General features: G+C 46.0%; 1 protein-coding gene across 1 annotated transcript; it reads right to left on the reverse strand.

The window, feature by feature from the left end:
- Nucleotides 1-1,102: 1,102 nt before the first annotated feature.
- fbxo31 (F-box protein 31) lies at nucleotides 1,103-21,564 on the reverse strand. Its single transcript, XM_052028628.1, has 9 exons — nucleotides 21,302-21,564; nucleotides 20,208-20,279; nucleotides 17,447-17,523; nucleotides 16,248-16,415; nucleotides 13,289-13,363; nucleotides 9,064-9,173; nucleotides 5,480-5,633; nucleotides 3,649-4,028; nucleotides 1,103-2,065 (listed from the first exon to the last, which is right to left on the reverse strand). Exons 1-9 carry the CDS (start codon nucleotides 21,531-21,533, stop codon nucleotides 1,843-1,845), a joined length of 1,491 nt encoding a protein of 496 aa, XP_051884588.1. The 5' UTR covers nucleotides 21,534-21,564; the 3' UTR covers nucleotides 1,103-1,842.
- Nucleotides 21,565-26,786: the final 5,222 nt, after the last annotated feature.

Raw genomic sequence — 26,786 nt, forward strand, 5'->3', positions numbered from 1 at the left:
CTGCAATTCTTCTGACCTGTTTTCCTTAAAAGAACCATGGAAATTTACAGCACCATTTGATCCACTGGTTGTGTAAACTGTTAGAGAAACTCAGAACCAATACAGGTGACCCCTTGCATTACAGGGGGAGGGGTTGCATTTATAGAAAGCAGTCCATATTGCACTTTTACCTAACACAAAATTGCATCATGAAACAAGTTTGCACTGTACTGCTGCCAAAAACAATAAATTTCACACCCTTGAAGTCAGTGATAATAAATCTGATTCTGATCCTAGAAAATTATTTATTCCCTCAACCATGCCCCCTCCCCCCCCCCCCCCCCCACAAATTCTGTGAGCAAATGTTATTCCATATCTCCAATTTTCTGGAATTTGTGAAAACTGCAAGGGTGGATTTGCATTACCTGAACAGCTGTTTCACAGGGGGCACCTGTTTTGAAGCTAATACTTGGGATACTCCAATGTCGCCTGATTCTTACTGTTTTGTACACAGGTTTGAACACAATCCCCAAGGTAATGACCATTATCACAACCACCAGGCCCTCCCAACACGAGTCTAACAGGTGAGATATTGGACAAGCAATTCTAAACTTTCATGCTCAAATCTGAGCATGTTTTAACAATGGGTTTGTAACAGATAAAAATGAGAAAGCTTTGATTGCTGCAAACCCAACACACCTGTGATCCCATCATCCAACTGACACTACTCCGTTCCACGTGATTGGCTGAGGGCAACAAGGGATGGCCAATACATTGTGCTAGACCAGGACAAGTTAAATGTACTCCTTGTGAAGCACCTATAGGAGATAGTAGATCTGCAGAGAGCAACTTGCAACAAGTCGCCACACTCCAACACCATGTGGAGTCCACCCATCTTATCTTATCCCTGCAGAAGAATAGAGTTCAGTCCCTTTTGGCTTTTCTGATGTACACATGCTGGTAAATGCTCTAGGAATCCATCCCTCCAGTGACACTACCGTGTCTGCAGTTGCTGCGCTCCATGTGGAGCAGGGCACAGGACGAGACTGGCCATAGATCTGAGCATCCTGGACCCTACCCTGTCTGCAATATTGTCAGCAGAAGAAAAATAAAAATCACACAATTTCCAAAAGTTTCTTTTAATTAAGTCTCAGATCATAAAACTTAAATAATTATTTCCAAACATAAAACAATAAACTGAAAATCTCTTTATAAATTTTCTTAACATAAATATTAAAATCTTTCATTCTTAACTATATAAACTCAAATTTAAATAATACTTTATTTCCTGATATTGCATCACTGCCTCAGTTGGCTGGTGTAGAGAGTTTGAGGGTGAGGTTTATTAAACATTCAGTCCAGATGTGGTCTGCTTTCTTCAATATCAAATACTATAATCACTTTTTCCTCTTTCTACTCCAATCTAAACACCATAAAACTAAACGTGTTCAATAATTTTTAACAGAATTAAATGCAAACTCCCTTAAAGACAGGGTACCGTCAAATGTTAGTGCGCAAGGTTAAAGCTTTTTCTGATCATCATTCTTCACTACCTTTGACACAATGCTGTGGTGACGCACAGGCAAGTGCTGCAAGGCTTTCTGCACCCCTATCTAGGCTCCATTCTCTGCTCTGCCCACACAAGTGCCTCTGAAAGAAACTATTACAAAACCATTGCAACAAGATTACTTCGGATAGTAGCTCGGGTGAGAGGGAGAGGGGCCAAGGTGAGCAGGAGGCATTATGTGGTTCTGGTAATGTCAAACACCAACCTTTCTTCCCAGAGTGCATGCTTCAGTGAACGCGAGGAGGAACTGCAGCCTTGCAGCTGTGATTGCTTCATTCCTTGAGGGCTGACATTAGTCAGGACGTCCATGATTGCATGTTCTTCAGCATCAATTCGAAAGCTTCTCTGAAAGGGGCTTGTGCATTCTTCAGTGAATCTTCAATCCGACTGTACAGGCTGAAGGATTTCAGGTCCAGCCAGATGAAGCCAAAACATTGCTCATTGAAGAGAATGAAAAGACCAGGCGTCCTCTCGGGGCTGGTGAAGCCATGCCCTGCAATCAGCCCAGTGCCATAAAAACTAGCACCGAGCCAGAAACATTCAGTATCATTGAAAGCAGCTGAAGAAACACACTCCACATAACAATCCATTGCCCAAAGTTGGATTTCTATACAATTATAAACTGCTAAACTGGGTCCATTCTGGAATGATTAATGAACATATTCAGGAGAATCTATTCCAGAATGTTTCAAGACCTCTCCTTGTGCTAAACAAGCTCTACAGGTAACCAGTTGTTGAAGGGAGTTGAGTATCAGAGTGAAATGCCTGGGCCATCTTGTATTCACTAAATATTTTTGTGGCATTGAATAATAAAATTGGAACTGTTTATTGATCATTGAGACTAGTGCAGATAAAGCTTAGAATGTTGTTAAACCTAATGATATTTAAAAGTACTCGAGTTCAGATGGCCAACCTGCAACTCCATTCACATGCATGGCTGAGAGCCATAAGTCCTGTCTGATTCTCAGCCTGGTACAAGTAATATAGAAAGTGGACAGTGATTAAATGAAAGGAACAAAGAACTGGTCTCTGAGCCACAGTTTTAGATGGGCTGGGTATGAACTGGACAAAAGACAGCGTGAAGGTGCTCAGGAGATGCTCTGAACCTCCCTGCTGTGGGCTTGGGAGAGAAGCAACACCAGCTCAGTGAGTGGTCTCAGTGATAAAACCAAACACAGCTGTGGTCAACAAGCCTAACTCACCCTCTCTCAGCAGCACCACAGCCACTTGTCTTATTCAGATTCTCATGGTCCCTACCTTATTGCAGGCATTCCCCTGGTTCTCCCCACATCTCCCCCTTCAAACATTGTTATTTTCTAACTTTTCCTTGAAAGGTCATCAACCTGAAATATTAACCATTTTTCTCTCCAGAGATGCTGCCTGAACTACCGAGTATTTCCAGCATGGTCTGTTTTATATTTCAACTACTCACCAGCAACTGCTTACTCCATATAGTGAGGTCACTGATGTCCCTTTAGTACTTGAAGTTTGTTGAGAGTCAAATTTTCATCTGCAATCCACAGATTTCATCCAGATCAGGAAAAGTTTGCCTTTAACAATCCGTGCTGCCTATCCTGTAATATCCAACACTTCTCTTTGTGGGAAGTAACATCCTTGACAGGGATTCCTCATGGTTTCCCCATCACCGATGTTGGGCTGATTGGTCCCTATTTATTGGGTGTATCCCAACCCCTACTTAGAATAGGGGGCAATATCTTTAATCCTCCAGCTCTCTCCCACCATTCCGACATCCAAGGAAGATTGAGTGCTTGTGATCAAAGCTCCACTCATGTTTCCTTCAGAAATGCATAATAAATAAATGCTGGAGATTCTCAGCAGGTCAGGCAGCATATAGAAAGAGCTAACGTTTCAGGCTAATGATCCTTCATCAGAACTAGGTAACAACTTTAATGATGTCAATGTATTTAGTCCATTTTAGAATAGAATAGAAAAACTCTCTTCCCCTGCTCCAGTCCATCCTGCCTCAATCTTCACAGAATCCACAAGCAGTACCTCAGTAACCCCCTCTGCCTCCACATTATTTGTTAACTTTGAACTGCAAAAGTTCCAATAAGTTACTGTTATTCAGTTGCTTCACTTACCAGGCACGACAAGTCCTTGGATAGACCTCATTTCGAGCCATCACTCCCACGGGAAGCACAAAGGGCTGCCCTGCTACTGCAGGCTCCCCTGCACTCGCTCCCTCTGTGTCAGTCTTTGTGTTCCCCCCTGCAGCATTTGCCCCCTGGTCCTTCAGCTCTTGTACACCATTACACACAGGCTGTGAGTTATCCACATTATGCTGAGTATTGGCATGCCTGTGTTCCTGATTCTGTTGGTCACACTGCACCTGCTGGTGAATCTCCAGGACGATTCGAGAGAGCTTGTCAAAGTTTTGCAAGTGCTCGATGTCAGGCAGCTGGACACGACGAGTCATGTCGATGTGTAGTGTCAACTGTCCTGCAGGGACATTTGGATCTCCCTGCACCCATATGAACAACAAATTAATGATTAGTTTCTATGTTCTGTTCAGAGCCACCGCTAATTACTCCAAATAGATCATTCCTTTCATTTCATCTGCCCATGCACCATAAAGCCACAATATTCAATCTGTTACGTAGGCAAACAGGGAAACCAATCTGTGCACATGTCACAAACAGCAAAATGAGCAGTGCAGGGCATTAGAACTCCCTTCTCTTCTAAACAAATGAAGACCTGAATCAGCAGTAGGTCACTTGGCCCTTCAACCTGCTCTATCATCGAATAAGATTAGAAAAGATTCACCAGGATGTTTCCTGGAATGGAGGGCTGTAGTTGAAGGAGACATCGGATAGGCTGGGTTTATTCTCAGTGAAAGGTAGTTGGCTGAGGGGTGACCTTGTAGAGGTTTACAAAATTGAGGTACATAGGAATCTCAAGGGCACAGGTTTAAGATGAGAGGGAGAAACTTAAAGGAGATCTAAGGGTTAAGTTTTTCACACAGAGGGTATGGTTATCTGGAACGAGCTGCCAGAGGCAACTACAATTACAACATTAGGTGTTTGGACAGGTACTTGGATAGGAAAGGTGTAGCAGGATACAAGCCTAAAACGGGCAAATAGGATTAGGGTAGATGGCCATCATGGACAAGATGAGCCGAAAGGGCCCATTGCTATGTTGTATGATTATATGACTATTGTAGCTGATCAACTGTAATGCCAGCTCCCTATTCCCATCTACCCCTGTGGAACAGTATGCGAGATATGTCCACTTCAACAGGCATGGATTAATATCTGAAATGTGGGACTTTCAACAATACACCACTTCCTCAGCACAGCTCCTGATGTTGTCTTAGATCATTTTCCTTAAATATAAAGCAAAGAATGAGCTCTACCACCAGTTGGCACAGCTGGTAGAACTGCTACCTCAAAACACCAATTATCCACATTCAATGCTAACCCTCTGGTCTGTGTGTGTTCTCCCCGGTCTCTGTGGGTTTCCATCAGGTGCTCTGGTTTCTCCCACATTCCAAAGTTGGCCAACGTGACTTGTTCCTCATGTGCACAGGAACGGTAGGATTGTGCAGGGGAGAAATTGATGGGAATGTGGAGAGAATAAAGTGGAATTACTGCAAATGGGCAGCTGGTGGTTGGCATGGATTCAATGGGTCAAAGGGCCTGCTTCTGTGCTGCATAGCTGGTACTGCCATCAACCAAGACAACCTGGCACTGCACACAGAGATATCCCAACAAAAATGGACAAACCATCAGAACAAAGTGTAAACCTTAGGGATCAAATGTATTCAATTCAGCCATCATGCTGAGGACTGAGGGGCTTCAGCAATGGTTCACAGGGCTCAAATTTTGCACATTACTCCTACAGCAGTGGCCCCCAGCACCCAGCGTTCTCCGCTCAACTCGACACAAATATATCCAGAAGACTGAAGGAACTTACAGTAATTTTTGTCACTTTAATGTGGGTTCCATGAAAACTCAGCATAACAATCTCCAGGCCATGGCTTCCATAAGTTCCTTTGAAGAGGCCTGGTGGTATCAGATCCTCTGGACTGGAGGGTGGGAGGTAGATCCTACGATATGTCAGACAGTTACTGAAACACAAATCCACATACAAGAGATGAAAGTGCAGGCAAATAAACCATGAAACTCCCTTGTTCTGTTTAAAGCCAACAGGATCCAGACACCACACGAAGGACAGAGTCATTCAGCTGGTCCATGCCAATACAAGCTAGCCCCATTTTCAAGCATTTGACCCATAATCTTCTAAACCCTTCGTATTCTCTGGACGACAGCGAATGTCACACCACTGTTTAAAAAAGGATGTAGGCAAAAGGCAGGTAACTACAGGCCAGTTAGCTTAATGTCTGTAGTCAGGAAAATACTTGAAGCTATCATTAAGAAAGAAGTAGCGAGACATCTGGATAGAAATGGTTCCATCAGGCAGACACAGTGTGGATTCAGGAAGGGCAGGTCCTGTTTGACAAACTTACTGCAGTTCTTTGAGGATACAATGGAGTGCAGTGGATAGAGGGGAACAGGGGAATGTTGTACACTTGGATTTCCAGAAGGTGTTCAATAAGATGCCACATAAAAGACTTATCTCTAAGGATGCATGGAGTTGGGGGTAATAGCATGGACAGAGGATTGGTTAACCAATAGAATGCAGAGAGTTGGAATAAAAGGGTGTTTCTCTAGTTGGCAATCAGTGGTGAGCAGGGTGCCGCAGGGGTCGGCGCTGGGCCCACAACTGTTCGCGATATACATTAACGATTTGGAAGAGGGGACCGAGTGCAGCGTATCTAAGTTTGCTGGTGACACTAAATTGAATGGAAAAGCAAATTGTGCAGAGGATGCGGAGAGTCTGCAGAGATAATAGATAGGTTAAGTGAGTGGGCAAGGGTCTGGCAGGTGGAGTACAATGTGGGGTCATCCACTTTGGAAAGAAAAATAGACAATCAGATTATTATTTAAATGGTAAAATTATTTAAATTGCAGCATGCGGTTGTGCAGAGGGGAGTGCTTGTGCATGAATCGCATGACATTGGTTTGCAGGTGCAACAGGTTATCAAGGCGGCAAATGGAATGTTGACCTTCATTGCTGGAGGGATTGAATTTAAGAGCAGGGAGGTTATGCTGCAAACGTACTGGGTATTGGTGAGGCTACACCTGGAGTACTGCGTTCAGTTCTGGTCTCTTTACTTGAGGAAAGATATACTGGCTTTGGAGGCGGTACAGAGGAGGTTCTAATAGAAACATAAAATTACTAAAGGGATACTTAAGATAGAGGCAGGAAGGTTGTTTCCACTGGTAGGTGAGACTAGAACTAGGGGACATGGCCTCAAGATTCGAGGGAGTAGATTTAGGACAGAGATGAGCAGAAAACTGCTTTTCCTAGAGAGTGGCGAATCTGTGGAATTCCCTGCCCAGGCAAGCAGTGGAGGCTACCTCATTAAATATATTTAAGACACGGTTAGGTAGATTTTTGTGTAGTAGGGGAATTAAGTGTTATGGGGAAAGGGGTTAGGTGGATCTGAGTCCACAGCCAGATTAGCCATGATCTTATTGAATGGTGGAGCAGGCTCGACGGGCCAGATGGCCTCCTCCTGCTCCTATTTCTGATGTTCTGATGTATCCATGTACCTGTCCAACTGTCTTATCAGCCAACCAACTACAAGAACACAAGGAGCAGGGTCACCTCCCCGGCATTCAATATGATCATGGCTGATTCATCCCAAGGCCTCAACACCTCTTGTGCCAATGGCCCATAGCCCTCAATTCCACCTTTCAAAAACCTGTCTCCTCTTATGTTTCAATAAGATCAACCCTCATTCTAATCTCTAAAGAGATATCTAACTTCTTCAGTTCTTTATAAAACAACCACTCATCCTAGTAACTAGTTTATTGAATCTCTTCTGGACTGCCTCCAATGCTAGTATCTTCTTCCCTAAATAAGGGGACCAAAACTCTAAGTGTGGTCTCACCAATTAAATAAGGGGACCAAAACTCTATAAGTGTGGTCTCACCAATTGTAACAATACTTCTCCACTTCTAAAATCCAACCCTCTTACAATAAAGGCCAACGTGCCATTTAGCCTTCCTAACTACTTGCTGCACCTCCCTGCTAACCTTGTAATTTACGTACACAAACACCTAGATCCCTCAGTACTCCACTCATTTGCAGTCTCTCTATAGTTAGACAGCATTCTGATTTTGATTCCTCCTAAAGTGTATGACGTCACACTTTCCTACAATGAACTCTACCTGCCCAGTAACTCAATCTATATCTTTCTGCAGAATCCTGATATCCTCACTGCCCCATGCCCTCCCACCTATTTTCCTGTCATTAGCAAATTTGGATTCCTTGCGTTCTGCCCCCTTCTCCAAGTCGTTGATGTGGATAGTAAGTAATTGAGGGCCCAGAACTGGACCTTGGGGCACTCCATTAGTTACATCCTTCCAATCTGAAAAAGACCTGTTCATTCCAATTCTCTTCCTTCTACACAATAACCATCAATCCACATTAGCTCACACCAGTCTGTAATCCCATGCACCAGCCTTTCAGGTGGCACCTTATCAAATGAACTCTGGTTCCATTGTTGTAGGAGATTCAGTGGCCAATCTCAACACTGTCTGTCAAGGTGCAAGTGAAGAGTTTTTATTGAACGAGTGGCACAGAAATGGCTCAGGACAAAGTCCACTATCTCTGAACAAAGTGAAAGAAATAGCAACATATACTCAAATTACACCAATCACAATTAGGAGTTGCACTCAACACCAGAGATGGGTCGACTTCCAGTCAGTGCCTTCCCGATCCCATTCCTCATTTACATCTTTCACCATATTTAGCCACTTAATACCGAGTATACCTCAACCTGCCCTGGCACGCTCTGCACTTTGTACTGCCACTTCCTCTTATTGACACCACCACACACACTCCAATAGTTGGGTGACCCAACCCACGAGTTACTTTGCTCAGCCAGTCCAACTGTCAGTACCAGAATGTGTCCTGTTGATGTAACATTGTGTTCAGTATTTCCCTCCTTTGCACTTCACCAGGTCTACTCCTATACTCACAGGACTCATGCAAATTTTTCAAACATTATTTCCCTTTCATAAAACTATATTGACCTTTTGACTGCATTAAGCTTCTCTAAATGACTAGCTATTTCTTCCTTGATTATAGACTCCAGCATCTTGCCAACAACAGATGTGAAGCTAACTGGCCCACTGGTTGTCTCTCTGGCCAGGTGTTTTGAGGCAAGCACAAAGGAATTACCCAAATTCCTCAGGACCCATGTGAGATTGATAGGTGAATTAAGGAAACAGCAGTTTTAGATCCCTCTGACCTAGGCCCTGCCCTTTTCCCCAGCATCCCACCATGTCATGTCACATCCTCTTCCCATCCCAACCTCCCTCCCACCCATGCCCCAGTTGGTGACCCTAGTAGAAGTAGGGCAGATCTCCGACTACTCCTGCAGATGTGCCAAGCTTACTTGAGTTATCCTGGGGACAGACACTCACTCATACTGACTGGTGTAGATAAATTTCATTAGGATCAACTCCTGCATATGCTCGTGGAAAATATCCTCTAGGGTCCGACCCCATTCCTCTGCCAACCAGGTCCGGAATTCCTATGAGGAGAACACAATTTAACCAAAGAAGTCCCGAGTCATATAACAGCCCTATCCATCCAAAGACACACAGCCATCCCTGACCCCAGTACTACTCAGAGGCAAAATGTTTACACCTGTTGCCAATCCCATCCTCATGGAACAAGTGAGCAGCATACGTCACTGGGACAGGAGGGGAACCAAACAATGGGCTCAGTGAAGCCAGAAACCAGAAAAAGAAACAGTAAACTTTGGAACCATGCAGCAAGCCCACAGAGGAGAAGCGATTTAAAAGTACAGAAGATTTTGACAGTTATACAAAATTGAGGGAGACAATATATCTTTTCTTCATAGTGGGGGTATACAAGAGGGCATAGGTTTGTGAGAGGTAGGAGGCTTCGAGCAGATGCAAGGGGGAATTTTTACCACACAGGGTGGTTGAAGGCTGGTATGTGCTGCCTGAAGAGGCAGGTACTCTCAGGACATTTAAGAAACAGTTAAACAAGTATCTGAATCAAGGCATAAAAGGCTATAAGCTGAATAAATGGTTTGGTGTAGATAGGTACCATGGGCAGCATGGATGCAGTGGGCCAAAGGGCCTGATTCTGTGCTGTATCACTATGACTCCTAAGTTTGGATAGGGAAGAGGTAAGCCATTGCTGTTGATGTTTGATTCAAGGATCAGAAGGGAAGATTCAAAGTAGTGAACAAAAGGTATAGGTGGGATGCAAGGAAAGTCACTTTTTTTAAAAGTGCTGAACATGGTTAAATCTAAAATACACGGCAACAGAGTGACTAAAATAATGACGAGCACAGAACGACAGGATGGTGCAAAGATTGTAGTGCAATCTGAAGTAATGCAAAAAGGAAATGAAGTGTTGATGATGGAATAACCGAGAGAGTTAGAATTAAGAGACTGTGAATGTGGGAAGGGGGTGTAACAGGTGATTGGGTCAGAAGTCTGATAGTAGTAGGGAAGAAGCTGTTCGAGTCTGGATTTCAAGCTCCTATCTTTTACCTTCTGGGAGAAGATACAGAAGAGGGAATGGCCAGAGTGGCAGGCATCCTTGATGATACAGTTAGCCTTCCTGAAGCAACAGTTCCAAATCAGATCTTTCAAAAGTTAACGGGATAGACAAAGGTAATTGGGGAAAGAGTGGGGAACATGAACTGTTGGAATTGCTCTACTAATAGAATGAGGGGTGATCAGATTGAAGCATACAAGACCCTTGAGTGGCAAGAAAGGGTAGATGTATAGATGTTTCACTGGTGAGAAGTCTCAAACAAGAGGACACAGTTACAAGATTAGGGGGTGGTCATTTAAAACCCAGTTGCAGCAGAACAACTTCTCACCGATCTCTGGACTTTACCCGGAGAGCTGTGGAGGCTGGATCACCAAGGGTATTAAACAGAAGGGAGACTCATTTTGATAGACCAGGAAGTTGAGGTGAGGGAGAAATGGCAGAGTAGTTGAGGCCTGAGGAAGATAAGATTATACAGAATGGTGGGCAGACCGAGGGGCCTTCGGCCTGCTCCTGATATTTTCTCATGTGATGATATATCTAAGTGGAAGCTGGATAAATAAAAGGGAAGGAGGGAGAGAAGAATATGGTGATGGGGTAATGGAAGGTGGATGGAAGCAAATGTGGATCAAATCCTTTTAGGTTGAATGACCCGTTTGATGCTATGGTACAGCAGTGCACACAACACAGATCAACATTTCCCCATTTGTAGGTTAACAGACAACTACTTCAGCAGACACTGAAGGAAAGGAACGTGAAGAGTAACAGAATCATTTAGCACAGAAATAGGCCCTTCAGCCCATTGTATTCATACTGCCCATCAAGATCTATCTATACTAATCCCATTTCCCAGTACTCAGCCCAAGGAAAACACACCCAGCCTATCCTGGCTCTCTTCATAACTGAAATGTCCCAACCCAGGCAACATGCTGCTGAATCTCTTCTGCACCTCCTCCTATAGTGTGGAAACCAGAACTCCAGCTGTCACCTAACCAATTATTTACATAGCTGTACTATAACCTCCCTGCTCTTACATTCTATGCCCCGAATAATGAAGGCAAGTATCCCATATGACTTTTAACCACTTGTGCTACTGCCTTGAGGGATCATTGGACATGTACCTCAGTATTTCCTTGGGTCCCACCCTCTGCAACTTAAAACGAACTGGTTTTCTCTTTCACATTCTAACAAAGGGTGATTGCCCTGAAACACTAACAATCTCTCTTCACACAGATGCTGTCTGACCTGCTGAGTGTTTTTCCAACAACATTTCCTGTTTTTACTTCAGATTTCCAGCATCTGCAGTATTTGTTTTAAACTTTAAATCTCTACCATTACTCTCGGCTATCACCAAACCAACTGTACATCCAATTTGCCAAACTGCCCAGGCTTCCGTGGGCTCTTCCCTTCTGGGCCAATTTCCCATGTGGGACCTTGTCAAAGCCTTACTGAAGGCCATGCAGACTACAACAACCGCACTACCCCCATCGACGCACCTAGTCACTTCCCTGATAAATTCAGTGAAATTAGACAGGATCTCTCCCTAACAAAGCCATGCTGACTATCCCTGATCAATCCCTACATCTCAATCTAGAACAACTGATCACGTCCACAAGGTGAAAGTTACAGTCACTCAATATTGCTGGGATCAGTAATATCCATTGAAGGCATCAAACAGAAGGATGAATAGCGAGAGTAGAACAGTTGCACAAGTAGAACACAACTGAACATCGTTGTAAAAGTGTGAAACAGTGCAGAAGAAATTTATCAAAACAATTCCAGGGATTTTAGTAAGTGGACAGACTGGAGAAACAGACTAGAGCAGAAAAGGTGGCTGGGGAGCCGAAAGAGATAATCATGAAATGTATAGATGGAGAGAAACAAGTTGAATGATCTCCTGCCATACCCAGACCATTGCAAGGAATATTCCTCATCTTCACACTCAAATCAGTCCATACGCTGCACCCAGCTCCGTCAGTGTCACACTCACCTCCTGCCTCCCTCCGTCCATCAGTGTCACACTCACCTCCTGCCTCCCTCCGTCCATCAGTGTCACACTCACCTCCTGCCTCCCTCCGTCCATCAGTGTCACACTCACCTCCTGCCTCCCTCCGTCCATCAGTGTCACACTCACCTCCTGCCTCCCTCCGTCCATCAGTGTCACACTCACCTCCTGCCTCCCTCCGTCCATCAGTGTCACACTCACCTCCTGCCTCCCTCCGTCCATCAGTGTCACACTCACCTCCTGCCTCCCTCCGTCCATCAGTGTCACACTCACCTCCTGCCTCCCTCCGTCCATCAGTGTCACACTCACCTCCTGCCTCCCTCCGTCCATCAGTGTCACACTCACCTCCTGCCTCCCTCCGTCCATCAGTGTCACACTCACCTCCTGCCTCCCTCCGTCCGTGTCACACTCACCTCCTGCCTCCCTCCGTCCGTCAGTGTCACACTCACCTCCTGCCTCCCTCCGTCCGTGTCACACTCACCTCCTGCCTCCCTCCGTCCGTGTCACACTCACCTCCTGCCTCCCTCCGTCCGTGTCACACTCACCTCCTGCCTCCCTCCGTCCGTGTCACACTCACCTCCTGCCTCCCTCCGTCCGTGTCACACTCACCTCCTGCCTCCCTCCGTCCGTGTCACACTCACCTCCTGCCTCCCTCCGTCCGTCAGTGTCACACTCACCTCCTGCCTCCCTCCGTCCGTCAGTGTCACACTCACCTCCTGCCTCCCTCCGTCCGTCAGTGTCACACTCACCTCCTGCCTCCCTCCGTCCGTCAGTGTCACACTCACCTCCTGCCTCCCTCCGTCCGTCAGTGTCACACTCACCTCCTGCCTCCCTCCGTCCGTCAGTGTCACACTCACCTCCTGCCTCCCTCCGTCCGTCAGTGTCACACTCACCTCCTGCCTCCCTCCGTCCGTCAGTGTCACACTCACCTCCTGCCTCCCTCCGTCCGTCAGTGTCACACTCACCTCCTGCCTCCCTCCGTCCGTCAGTGTCACACTCACCTCCTGCCTCCCTCCGTCCGTCAGTGTCACACTCACCTCCTGCCTCCCTCCGTCCGTCAGTGTCACACTCACCTCCTGCCTCCCTCCGTCCGTCAGTGTCACACTCACCTCCTGCCTCCCTCCAGACATCCGGTGGAAATCAGTCTGATTGCACTTGGTTGAAAACTCATCTTTTTTCACTACCTGCAAACAAAGGAACTGTTGTTGGATACAGGAATCTGGAACTAACATAAAATGTACCCTCATTGGTTTAAATCATATAACAAGGGACAATAAATGACCCTCATTTTGGACTCAGGAAACAGCCAACAGTAACTGAAATAACCACAAAGGACGAGTATCCTGAGACCAAGGAACAGCCCTGGGACGGAAGGGTGGCCAAGACACAGTTGATCAATGATCGAGTGCTAGGACAGTTTTATGGCTCAGACAATAAGCAGCAGTGAGTCCACACAACCTTTGATTGGACCCAGTGTATGGGATGTGGCTGAGGGGAATAACAAGACTAAGGATCGAGCCAGTCATACAGTTCTAGTCCATTCACAGTTTTCCAGTGAGCTCCATGTCTGGAGCTGCTGGGATCTTCACTCTCTCTCCTTCAGTGGCACTGACCAATAGGAGAACCTGCATCAGGAAGGGCTAAAGCTCCAATCCTTCTGCTTGCTCTGGCTTAATATTAAACGGGTGGCAGCTTCACACCAAGTGACCTGGACCGTTCACCTAAGCAAGGCTTTGAGAAGCAGAGCAAACAGGCACCCTGGGGGATATTCTGCATTAACAGCAAAGGATGGAGACACAAGCAACTGAAATGAGGAACAGACCAGCCAGTCTGTGTTCTCTTTACCCCCCCTGCCAGCCAATGTTCCCAATCTCTTCTACCCTTCACCCATATCCACTCACTCCTTCCCCACTGCACCAGTACAATCCTGACTTTGACAGCTTCTGTCTCAACCACCGACCTTAGGGTGAACTCCATCCACAGCTTTAACCTGCCTCAGTTCTTCCTCCCTCCCTCCTCCACCCCTTCTCTGTGACACAGTACCTTCTGCCCCGTGTTCTCATGCCTTACATTGAATCTTGGACCAACAACAGCTCAGTCCAGATCCTCACTGACTGGAAACAATTTCTTTTGAATTTCAATTCAAACAACAATCCCTTCCTCACTAAGTTTCCCTATTACCCATTGGCCCCATATTCCCATCAACTGACCCAGATTCACACCACTCATCTGTATTCAAAACTGCCTAATAGCCTATCAATCCACATGGCTCTGGTGTGCAGAAAACCGGAGCATCCAGAGAAACCCACGCAGTCACAGAGAAAACGTGCAAACCTTATCTTCTCTGTTTTTAAACAGGAATTCCTCTATCTTTAGAGCGCAAGAAATAATGAACTATTCAGTTAGATTCATAGAGGTCCAAAGAGTTATGCAGCTATGCAGTCATTCAGCACAGAAACAGACCCTGCAGCCCAACTCGACCAAGACATCTATATCTGAGCTGGTTCCATTTGCTGGTGTTTTGCCCCTATCCCTCTGAACCTTTTCTTTCCATGTACTTGTCCAAGTGTCTATTAAATGTTCTAATTGTATCCGTCTCTACAGCTTCTTCTGGCAGCTTGTTCCATGTACCCACTACCCTTTGTGTGAAAAAGTTGTCTGTCAGGTTCCTTTTAAATCTTTCCCCTCTCACCCTCAGCCCATGCCCTCTAGTTTTACAGTCCCTACCCTGGGAAGAAGACTGTGACCATCCACCTTACTTACACCCTCAGGATTTTACATATGTAATGTCAGCCCTCAACCTCATACACTCGGGGGAAAACAGTCCCAGCATATCCAACCTCTCCTCATAACTCAAGCCGTCCAGTCTCAGCAACATCCTTGTGAATCTTTTCTGCCTCCTTTCCAGCTTAATGACATCCTTCCTATAGCTGGGTGACCAGAACTGCACACAGTACTCCAAGTGTAGTATCACTAAGACTTGTACAGTTGCAACATGACGTCTCAACTCCTGTACTCAATGCCCTGACCGATGAAGGCAACCCTTGCAAGTTCTTTCCAATGCCATCGAAATTTCCTTGCCCCAATTTGGTATTTTAATTTGTAGACCAGTCCCATCTTTTTCCAAAATTATTTTAACAACGAATAGAATTATGGTTACTGGTCCCAAAGTGCTCCCCACTGACACCTCAATCACTTGCCCTGCCTCATTTCCCAATAGCAGGTCTAGTATTGCCCCTCTCTAGTAGGGACATCTATATATTGTTTGAGAAAACTTTCCTGGACACGCTTAACAAATTCCACCCCGTCCAAGCCTTTAAACTATAACAGTCCCAGTCAATACAAGGGAAGTTGAAATCACCTACTATTACAGCCCTGATATTCCTACAACTATCTGCAATCTCCCTACGTATTTGCTCCTCTAATTGCTGCGGATTAGTGGAGGGCCTATAGTACAATCCCAAAGTGATCATCCCCTTATTTCGAAGTTCCACCCATATAGCCGCACTGGACGATCCCCCAAGAATATCTTCCCTAATGTTTCTGTCATATAGGGCAATGATGAAATCACTACAGAAATACAAATAAAATTAATGAGTTAGCAGTTCAGTGAAGTTTACTAGACTACTTCCTGGAATGGGCATGTTGTCTTATGAGGAAAGGTTGGACAGGCTAGGCTTGTATCATCTGGAGTTTGAGAGAGTGGACTTGGTTCTGGAGATCCTGAAGTGGATGGAATCTGGATAAGCAAAGGGGTGAAAGGTTACCAGGGAAACAGGAACGCAGAGCTGAGGTTACAATTAGATGTCATGGTCTTATTGAACAGTGGAGCAGGCATGAGGGGCCAAGCAGCCTACTCCTACTTCATACATAACCAAGTTCCCAGCAAGTCAGCACCTCCTCTGTTCAGATGCAGAGCAACTCCCATTTGTCTAGAACTGGCTCAATGCCTAAAGTAAAGAGATGGGGTGAGGAGAGGTTAGAAGAGGAAGGGTTTGGCCTTTCCATTTCTGTACAAAGGATGAATGAATGAAGGAGGTTGGTAACCACTCCATCTTCAGCTCCTACCTGTATGTCTCCCTTGTGAGAGCCCTTGTGACCATACATACATTCCACTTCTGCCTTGTTCTTTTCCCAGAGGTGAATTCGGAACAAGGGTTTGCAACGCATGGCATCATTGACACGGGGATCGTGAGGAGGCAGGTACATCCAGCCAATGATAAACAACCCATCTACCTGTGAGTTCACAAGACAAACCACAGTCATTGCAACCCATCCATGGAAAGCAAGACAGTATCATACCCTGTCCCTGCCACAGCCACTTATCACCCTAATCTATAGAGACGCCCATGACTACACACTTGCCCCATTCATACCCCTATCTCAGAGCACAAGCAGTTAACCTGTGCAACCTCAAGTAAATCTCGTCAGAGGGGAGGAAATCCAAACCATCAATCCCCCAACATGTACACATCTCCCAGCAAGACCACAACAGTGATCAGGAGAGGAACCCAACTGTCCCATATCTAATGCAAGATGTTAGTGCCAATTATAGAACTCTGCTTTCCCTCAAACAGTAGAGGATCTTCGCAGTCAGAGAATGGCTAAGAGGTCAGAATTGCAGAGCTCGGCAGACAGAAGGTTACAATGGGAGGAAGCAGCAAAACCATGGTGGAATCTAAAAACAAGGTGAAAAGGCTTAAAGGCAATCATTGAAACACAAATAAATATTAGGATACGTGATAAAAAAAAGGCAGGTTAGTTCAGAAGCTTCAGTCCCCTTTACAGAAAAAACATCAAGTAGATGTGTGATGGGAACAGTGGTATTGGTGGTGGGGAACTGATTACATTTTGGGACGATCATGCCCAGAAATGGAGTGGAATATCTAGGTGGATTACAGAGAGATTAGAAGAAGGGGAGGTCATGAAAGGATTTGAATACAAGGCTCAGAATGTTAAAACTGGGAGCAAGCACCAGATGCTGTGCACAGGAGTGATGACTCCTCTTCAATCCTCCAGTATGAAGATATTATCCGTAACCCCTGCCGGAACAGTAAAGTCACATGGAATCTGGTTTTAAATCAACCTTCGGGGTCACTGTAACAAGTACAAATTTAAAGTAAATGCCTGTGGATGAGGCAAAATGCGAGTTTTGATTTTAGAAATAGATAAAGAAACAATACAGTTTGCAAAAACATTCAATTGAATCTCAAAGCTTCTGTTTGAAAACCAAAACTGGACCACAAAGTGTAAACTTCTGTACTTACAACCACATTGAGCAGCCCTCCATAGGGCCCGATATCTGGCTGCCACAAGCCCAGGATGTTACGGTATGGATGCAGCACTGTAACACACAGCAGAGCTGCCATCAGAACTCACTAACACTTAGAATTCTCAATGATACACATGGCCAAAGATCACTAAACTGGAAATAGCAGGAAGCAGTGTACTTGATTTGGGTGTGTAAACCTGTGGGCAGATTGGCAAATGCAGTTAAACCACTATCAGTGAAGTGGGATTTTGTCCCAGGCATTAAACTCTGTGCAGATTAGCTCAAAACATCAGTTTAGGGTCATGCCTTTGGTGCTGTTAATCTGAATAATGGTTAATTTTGGAGCAAAGCTACCAGTAAGTTTAAGGTTTAGCATCTCAAAGAATTTCATTCAAGGTCTAACTTCAACAGCCACCACACAATAGGATGCAGTTTAAAGCTTTGTAGTTCAACAGAACGCACTGCTCCTTGGCAACGGGAGCACAACTTGAGTTCTTTGACATCACCGATTCTTCATCAAGCCACAGAGCACTGAATCGCCCAATGTGATCGGCTGCAGACTGGTCCTGAGCCTGCTCCTGCTGGAGAGGCTGCAAGATACAAAGGCCTTCAGGAACAGTGCCAACACTCTCTGCTAAGGAGGCTGTCCAAACACCACCCTACTTACTTGCACTGCTGAGTTCACTAAGCACTCTCCCCACTAACACCCTTCTCAGTCACACCCAGTACAGTCCCTGGGTATCCACTGTTACTCAGCAGTGCAGGGAGCACCCACATGAGCTCCCTAGAGCACATCCTGGGAGATAACTGGCATCAGCAAGGGTTACAGGCTGCAATTATTTCCTGTAGCTACATCATTGAGCAATGAAAATGTGTCAGTGGAAAACTGAAACATCTGATTCCTGGTCAAAGTGCAGAAGGTCAGCAAAGGAGTTGACACATCAAAGAAAAAAGTTAGTCCAGTTGTCTCAACTCTACATCCTCCAAAGCCACTCAAGTGCACAGGCAGCCAAGCTGATATTTAACTGGAGGGGAGTTAGTCACTGTAGCTTGTCTCAGGCCCTTCCTTTGCACCAACGGGAATGAATGGAGATTACCTATCCTCAACCAGCCCACCATTGTTAGCAGCAACAGACTTGTTGACAGCCAAAGTTCCAAATGACAGGTGAAGGATGGCCAGATTGGAAGACGAGACAGTAAGCAGTGGGCTAGAGGGGGAGCTGTACTGCAAGAACAGCAGCACCTTTGGAACAACTGCAACGATCAACCATCACAAAGAAACCAGGTTAGTGTACTTCCTGAGCATCAGGTATCCAGCCCAGAGAGGAGAGCCTTGCTCCGAATTCTTTTCACCTCCTGCATGCATCTGATGCGTCTTCCATTAGCACAGCATTAAACATAGCAGTGAAATTGGACATCTAACTCTCATGCAGTGCTCATTATTAAATCAAACCATCATACATACAGTGTGTGTACACATCCCGGTGATCCACCTTCACAGAGTCAGGAAGCAACTTGACGAACCTTCCCAATTTGACCCGAGGATCAACACCTAAGCACACAGGTCAATGAGACCAAGACTGAAGTCCGTTCCACTATTGCTCTCAGATCCCATTCAATCTACTGACAATCCACAAATTCAGCACACTTTCAGTTGTACACCTTGAGAGATTCTCTTCCAAAAGCCAAGATGAATTGCAAGCTCTGCCTCAGGTGATCTGAAACAATTTACCATTCCACAACATCACCTGTAATGTGAACCCTAGCCAAAGTGAAGAGAGAGGTCCTGGGCCTTCTACACCACTACTTCTTTAGAAACTCATGGTCCACAAACAAGACCTTATAAAAACAAATGGTGGAAAGCAAGAGCATACAGAACTTCATCCTGTAAGTGCGGCCCTACCATCTCCAGGCCACAGACTGCACAGGTTTGGGCAGTAACGCTCCTACTACATAGTCATACAATCACACAGCATCAAGACAGACTATTTGACCCAACTCGTCCACACCGGCCAAGTGGGCTGGATGGAGCACTACACTGCCCCATCGAGCACCATCGGGCAAGGACAGCGCAGGCCAGATACAAAGTTCCTCATGCACTACCACCGCAATGTACTATCACCTCAGAGAACATCCAAGCTGAATAGGGCAAATGTTTCCCTATGCCACATAAGTCATCTATGTGACTTATGTAATTAGGCCTGACTATTTTCTGCTTGGCGATTAAAGTGATCTAGTAATTTCTAGGGTAGGGACATGTTCGGCACAGCTTTGTGGGCCGAAGGGTCTGAATTATGCTGTAATTGTTCTATGTCCTATGAACATCCAGGTGCTCCTTAGATGTTGTGACAGTATCTGCCTCCACCAGCTCAGGCAGTGAATTCATGATTGCAACCACCAACAGAGTAGAAGAGTCTTCACTAGTCTCTAATTGAGAAACCCACTAGAATTTCACCAAGGATAGCTGTGGTACAGTTGACCATCAGGGTCAATAGGCTTAGAGTCTCTCTAAACCCTGGTGAAACAGAAAGGCACAAATTTAACCACACTCCCTCACTCGTGGACTTTTAAAGATTTATCAGCTACCTGCCATAATGGAACCCTGAGAACAACTCTGAAACAGTCCCAGAGGAGATTCAGGTCAAGGTAGTGGCCAACATGCTCTGGAAGATGCCCACTGCCTCAAGTCAGTGAACATCAGCCTCAGGAATGTTCAGGAGAACCCATCCTTAAAATGAGATGTGACTGCTACTCACGTTTGATGTACAAGTCCCGGCAGGCAATCCCCACAGTCTCCAGCCGCCGCAGATTTTCCGAAACTCCATATTCTACAAAAAGTTTGCACATGATGTTAAAACTGTCTGAAAGTGACCTGCTCCAGTCTCTACTTCCCATAGTTCCAGCACCTCACTGGGACTGCCCATCCCTACCATCAGACAACTTGCAGTCAGACCTTTGGGCTTTACCCTGCCTCACACCACACCTCCCCCACCACACCAATCCCCAACACTAGTCCCCCAGCAATCCCTCACACCACACCAATCCCCAACACTAGTCCCCCAGCAATCCCTCACACCACACCAATCCCCAACACTAGTCCCCCAGCAATCCCTCACACCACACCAATCCCCAACACTAGTCCCCCAGCAATCCCTCACACCACCATTGAGAAACCCGCTCCACCACTAACTTGTTTTCTCTTTCCCAGTTCTCATACAGCACAGAAATAGGCCCTTCTGCCCACCTCATCTGTGCTGTACACGATGCCTGCATCAGGCATCAATGCTTTTCCTATACAAAAACCTTATAAACATTGTAGTTGTATCCACCTCCTCTAGCAGCTCGTTCCAGAGCCTCACCACCCCTGTGTAAAAAAAACTTACCCTTCAGATCTCCTTTACATTTCCCTCCTCTCACCTTAAACCTGTGCCCTCTAATTCTAGACTCCCAGCCGGAGGAAAAAGACTGAGCCACTATTTTACAATCCTCTATAAGGTCACCCCTCAGCTCCTACATTCCAACGAGAATAAACCCAACCAAGAGTGCACGATAGTCCATGTGTGGTCTAACCAACCCTCCCAATGCACCCAGCTCTCCCCATCGGCCGGACCGCCCGCTCCCTCCCCCGGCACGGACAACCGCCCCCCCCCCCCCGTTCCTCAGCTCCCCCGGGGCAGGGCCCGACCCCCCACTCCCCCCTGAACCCCGGCTCCACCCCCCCCCCCGGGCCAGGCACAACCCCCCGCCCCCCCCCCGGCGTCCGGACCCCCCGCCCCCCCCCGGGGTCCGGACCCCCCGCTCCCCCCGGGCCGGGCCCGAGCCCCCCAGCTCCCCCCGGGCCGGGCCCGACCTGCGCGGCAGCGCCTCCTCCAGATGGTGTCGGTGCTGAGGATCTGGTGGAATTTCTTGCAGGCGGCGGCCAGGCCGGGCAGGCTGACCCCGGGCAGGAAGCAGAAGATTTCCACCAGCAGCTCGGGCGGGAGGTCCAAGACGTTGCGAGGCGGCCCGGGAGCGGGAGCGGGAGCCCGCGGGTCCGCAGCGGCCGCCACCGAGCCGGGCCCCGCCGCCGCCCTGCGCTCCATCCCAGCGCTGTGTCGGGGGAGCGCCCGCTGCGCCGTGACGTCACTGCAGGCGCGCGCCCGATGCGCCGTGACGTTTTCGTCATGCGCTCTCGCTGATATGACGTCATCGTCATGCGCGCGCCCGCCGCGCCATGACATCATCGCCTGGTCGTTACGGGAACGCTCGCTGCGTCATCATCGAGACCGCGCGCCCACGGCATGACATCACTAGGAGCGCGTCCACGACGTCACATCATTATCGAGAACGCGCTTCACAGTCCCGGACTGGTCAGTGGTCAGGGGTCAGGGCCGGGGTGTGACCAGGGGTCAGTGGTCAGGATGTGACCAGGGGTCAGGGCCGGGGTGTGACCAGGGGTCAGTGGTCAGGATGTGACCAGGGGTCGGGGCCGGGGTGTGACCAGGGGTCAATGGTCAGGATGTGACCAGGGGTCAGAGGCTGGGGTGTGACCAAGAGTAGGGCTGATGTGTGACCAGTGGTAACTCTAACCTTGTTCAGAACCTCCAGTGAGGGACCCTACCTAAAGCCTTATGAAAATCCAAATACACAACATCCACTGGTCCCCCCCTCATCTACTCTACTGGATAGATGTTCAAAGAACTCCAATTGATTTCCTTTTTATAAATCTTACTCAAACATATCATCTTTTGTGTTGATATCCCTTCAATTAGGTCTGGATAGAGAGGACGTGGAGAGGAAGTTTCCAGTAATGGGAGAGTCCAGGACCAGAGGGTACAGCTTCAGAATAGAAGGACGTCCCTTTAGAACTGAGAAGAGGAGGAATTTCTTTAGCCAGAGGATGGTGAATCTGTGGAATTCATTGCCACAGATGGCTGTGGAGACCAAGTCATTGGGTATATTTAAAGTGGAGGTTCATAGGTTCTTGATTAGTAAGGGCATCAAGGTTACAGGGAGAAGGCAAGAGAATGGGGTTGAGAGGGAAAAATAAATTAGCCATGATCGAATGGCAGAGCAGACTTGATGGGCCGAATGGCCTAATTCTGCTCCTATGTCTTATTTATTATAGAGTTCAGCATTTTCCCTGCTGCAGGCTTGCTGGTCAGTAGTTCCCTGGTTCCTCTCTCATAAATAGTGGGGCCACATTTTCTACTCTCCAATTTGCAGGGACGACCCCAGTATATCTAGAATTTTGGAAAACAACAATCAAAGCATCCTTTATCATCTCATCAAGAGAGAATCCAGTCAGCTACCCCTGACCTTTGCTAAATTCCCCACCATCAATATCCCATGGGTCACCATTGACAGAAATTTAACTGGACCAACCACATGAATACTGTGCCCACAGGAGCAGATCAGAGGCCGGTATTTCATAATGAGTGGCTCATCTTTTGACGTGCCATAATCTTTCTACTATTTAAACCGCATGTCAGGAGTGTGATAGAATATTCTGCACTTTCACTGCAGCATCAACAATTCGCAAGAAATCAACACCATCCAGGACAAAGCAGCCCATCTAATTAGTACCCCTCAACAACCTACGTATTAATTTCCTCTGTCACTGGCGCACAGCAGCTGTATGTGTACCAGCCACAAAATGCACTGCAGTTACTTACCCAGGCGGGAAGTTCAAGGGAGATATTAGAGGGAGATTTTTTACCCAGAGGGTGGTTGGGGCATGGAATGCGCTGCCTGGGGTGGTGGTTCAGGCAGGTACATTGGTCAAATTCAAGAGATTACTAGATAAGCATATGGAGGAATTTAAAATAGAAGGATATGTGGGAGGAAAGGGGTTAGGTAGTCTTAGGTGAGGTTTAAATGTCGACACAACATTGTGGGCCGAAGGGCCTGTATTGCGCTGTACTGTTCTATGAAAAAAAATTCTGGGATGTAGATTGCCAGGTCCTTTGTAGAAAGGGCTTTAAGCTAATTAGAGAGGTGGGGCGATGTGTGGTTCTGGAGATGGGGAGTTTAATGTCAAAAAGAAACGAGAATAGTGGTACAGGATAGAGGAGGGAAAATGATAATCAGGGTGTGACAGGAAGGGGCAGAGGGTAAACGTGGTGGGACAGGCTTGAGGGGCAGAATGGCCTACTCCTGCTCCGACTTTCTTATGTTCTTGTGAATCAAAGCTGAAGGCTCTTTACCTGCATGTACCTCACATATGTAAGAAGATAGATGAGATGACAGCTTAAGTACTAGCATATGAGTGTGATCTAATAGCTACCACAGACGTGGTTGGTGTAGGACCAAAGCTTGGAACTCCATATTCCAGGATATTCAAGATACCAGAAGAGTACCCAATTGACATCGAAGTCCCTAATGTATATAACGAATAGATCACAAAAGCAACCCAGCCTATATGTGGATTACCATGTTACCCTGTTACATACCCCTCTAATTTCCTTATTTATACTATGCCCTGCATCTTGTTTTCAGAATAGTTTCTTAGAACAACAGATTCTGGTGCCAACCTTAGAGCAGACTATACCAGATATGGAACCATGCAACAGGATAAGCTTAGTTAATGATCTTGTCCTGAAGGCATGCCAAGGACAGTGATCACAATATGATTGAATTTTCCATTTAGTTTGAGGGAGAGAAGAATGGGTACAAATCTCATGTTTTAGATTTTGGGAAAGGCAGTCCTAAGGACATGAAAGCAGAGGTCATGGAAGTAAACTCACTAATTAGTTCAAGTGCTCAGTGAGTCAAAATGCAGTGACAGACATGTAAGGAGATCTTTCAGAATACCCAGAATAGATACGTCCCAATAAAAAAGAAAAACTCCAGGGGCAGGACTCACCATCTTTGCAGAACTAAAACATGGGATAAAACTTAAAGAAAAAGTGTATACTTGTGCAAAGATAGGTGGTAGGTAAGTAGACTGGACAGAATATAAAATTCAGCAAAGAGCAACTAAAAGATTAATAAAGAAGAAAGAATTAGTGGTTGAGTTAGAGCTAGATGACATTTAAAAACAGTTTCTATAAATAACTTAAAAAGAAAAAATTAACAAAGTGAACTTCGACCCTATAGAAAGTGAATCTGGAGAATTAATTATGGTAATCAAGGGGAAAGTAGATGAATTAAACGTGTATTTTGCGACATTCTACACTATGAAGGAAAGTACCATTGCAGAAATAGCATTTAATCAGGAAATGGGAGGGAGGGAAAAACTTGGGAAAATAATAACCAGCAGGGAAGTGATACTGAGGAAGCTGTCGGAGCTGTGCCCTGAGGTCCTGATGGACTTCATCCTTGGATTCACGAAGGAGCAGCTCTTGAAATCATTGATACTTTGATTTAATTTTCAAAGATTTGGGGAAGTTTCCAATAAAATAGTGAATGTTATTCTAAAAAGGGGCTGGTGGGGGGAACAGAAAACAGTAAAGTCCAGGCCAGTTGGCTTAGCATTTGTCGGAGGGAAATGGAAGCTATTATTAAAGATGTTATAGCAGGACAATTAGGAAAATTCAAGATAAAATAAGATATCTTTATTAGTCACATGTACATCAAAACACACAGTAAAATGCATCTTTTGCGTAGAGTGTTCTGGGGGCAGCCCACAAGTGTTGCCACGCTTCCGGCGCCAACATAGCACGTCCACAACTTCCTAACCCGTACGTCTTTGGAATGTGGGAGGAAACCGGAGCACCCGGAGGAGACCCACGCAGACACGGGGAGAACGTACAAATTCCTTACAGACAGCGGCCGGGATTGAACCCGGGTCACTGGCACTGTAATAGCGTTACGCTAACCACTACACTACCGAGCTTGGGTAATCAAGCAAAGTCACCCAGTTTTGTGAAAGGGAAATCATGTTTGACCAACTTATTGGACATCTTTGAAGAAATAACATGTGCTGTTGGTAAAGGGCAACGAGTGGATATACTTAATATAGTTAAATGTCCAGAAGGCATTGAATAAGGTAATGGATCAAAGATTATTGCAGAAAGTAAAAGCTTGTGATGCAGGTGGTGGAATTGGTTGGAACTGGTTTATTATTGTCACATGTAACAAGATACAGTGAGAAGCTTTCGTTTGCATGCCATCCAGACAGATCATTCCATACAGAAGTACATCAAGGAAAACAGAATGCAGAATATAGGGCAGTAATTCTTGCAGTCTCAGAATAGAGATTTAAAAGAGTAGAACAATTATAATAAATGTAATGAATGGATGTGCTGAGAGCAGCTGGCAGAGTGACCATACTCCAGCACCATCTTGTGTTGGTAACATCTTGGTGTGGACAGCAGACTTTTAGCGATTTACATAAATGATCTAGATAATGGGATTGAAGGTGTGTTTGCTAAATTTGCTGATGACACAAATAAATATGAATGTAAGTTGTGAAGGAGGCACAAGGAGGCTACAAAGGAATATAAATGGGCTGTCAGTGAGCAAAATTTGGCAAATGGAGTCTGCTGTGGAAAATCCTTAAACTGCTTGTGATGTACGTAAATGACCTGGTTAGTAAGTTTGCAGACAATACCAAGATTGGTGGAGTTGTGAATGGTCTAGAAGACTGGAAATGGATACAGCGTGATGTAGATCAGTTACAGATGTGGGCAGAGAAATGGCAGATGGAGTTTAACCCAGATAAATGTGGGGTGTTGCACCTCGGTAGGACTAATGTCAAGAGGCAGTACACTCTTAAGGGCAAGACCCTTAACAGTGTTGAAGAGCAGAGAAACCTTGAGGTGCAAGTCCATGGCTCATTGAAAGTGGCTACACAGGTAGGTAGGATGGTTAAGAAGGCTTATGGAAAGCTTGCTTTCATTAATCAGGGTATTGAGTATAGGAGTCAAGAAGTTATGATGCATCTCTATAGAACTCTGGTTGGGCCGCATTTAGAGTATTGTGTGCAATTCTGATCACCTCACTACAGGAAGGATGTCGAGGCTTTACAGAGGGTGCAGAGGAGATTTAGTAGGATGTTGCCTGGATTAGAGGGTATGTACTATCAGGAGAGGCTGGACAAACTTGGGCTCTTTTCTCTGGAGCGGCGGAGGCTGAAGGATGATCTGTTGGAAGTGTATAAAATTATGAGGGGCATAGATAGGTTGGACAAGCAATATCTTTTTTCCTATTGTTGAGCGATCCAATACTAGAAGGCATGCAGTTAAGGTGAGAGAGGGTAGGTTCAGAACAGACGTGAGGGGTACATTTTTTACTCAGAGAGTGGAGGATGCCTGGAATGTGTTGCCTGATATAGTGTTGGAGGCAAATTCTTTGGGGGCTTTTAAGAGGGGCTTGGATGGGCACGTGAATGAGAGGAAAATGGAGGGATATGG

The sequence above is a fragment of the Pristis pectinata genome, chromosome 13 (genome assembly GCF_009764475.1).
Source record: "Pristis pectinata isolate sPriPec2 chromosome 13, sPriPec2.1.pri, whole genome shotgun sequence".
NCBI lineage: Eukaryota > Metazoa > Chordata > Chondrichthyes > Rhinopristiformes > Pristidae > Pristis > Pristis pectinata.

Excerpts from the sequence above, each read along its gene's own strand:
- fbxo31 (XM_052028628.1), bottom strand. The coding sequence starts at position 21,533 with ATGGAGCGCAGGGCGGCGGCGGGGCCCGGCTCGGTGGCGGCCGCTGCG. Across the intron at positions 9,174-13,288 it reads TGTCTGGAGGGAGGCAGGAG|GAATTCCGGACCTGGTTGGC; the intron begins GTGAGTGTGACA and ends TTCTCCTCATAG. Across the intron at positions 4,029-5,479 it reads TTAAAGTGACAAAAATTACT|GGAGATCCAAATGTCCCTGC; the intron begins GTAAGTTCCTTC and ends ATATGGGTGCAG.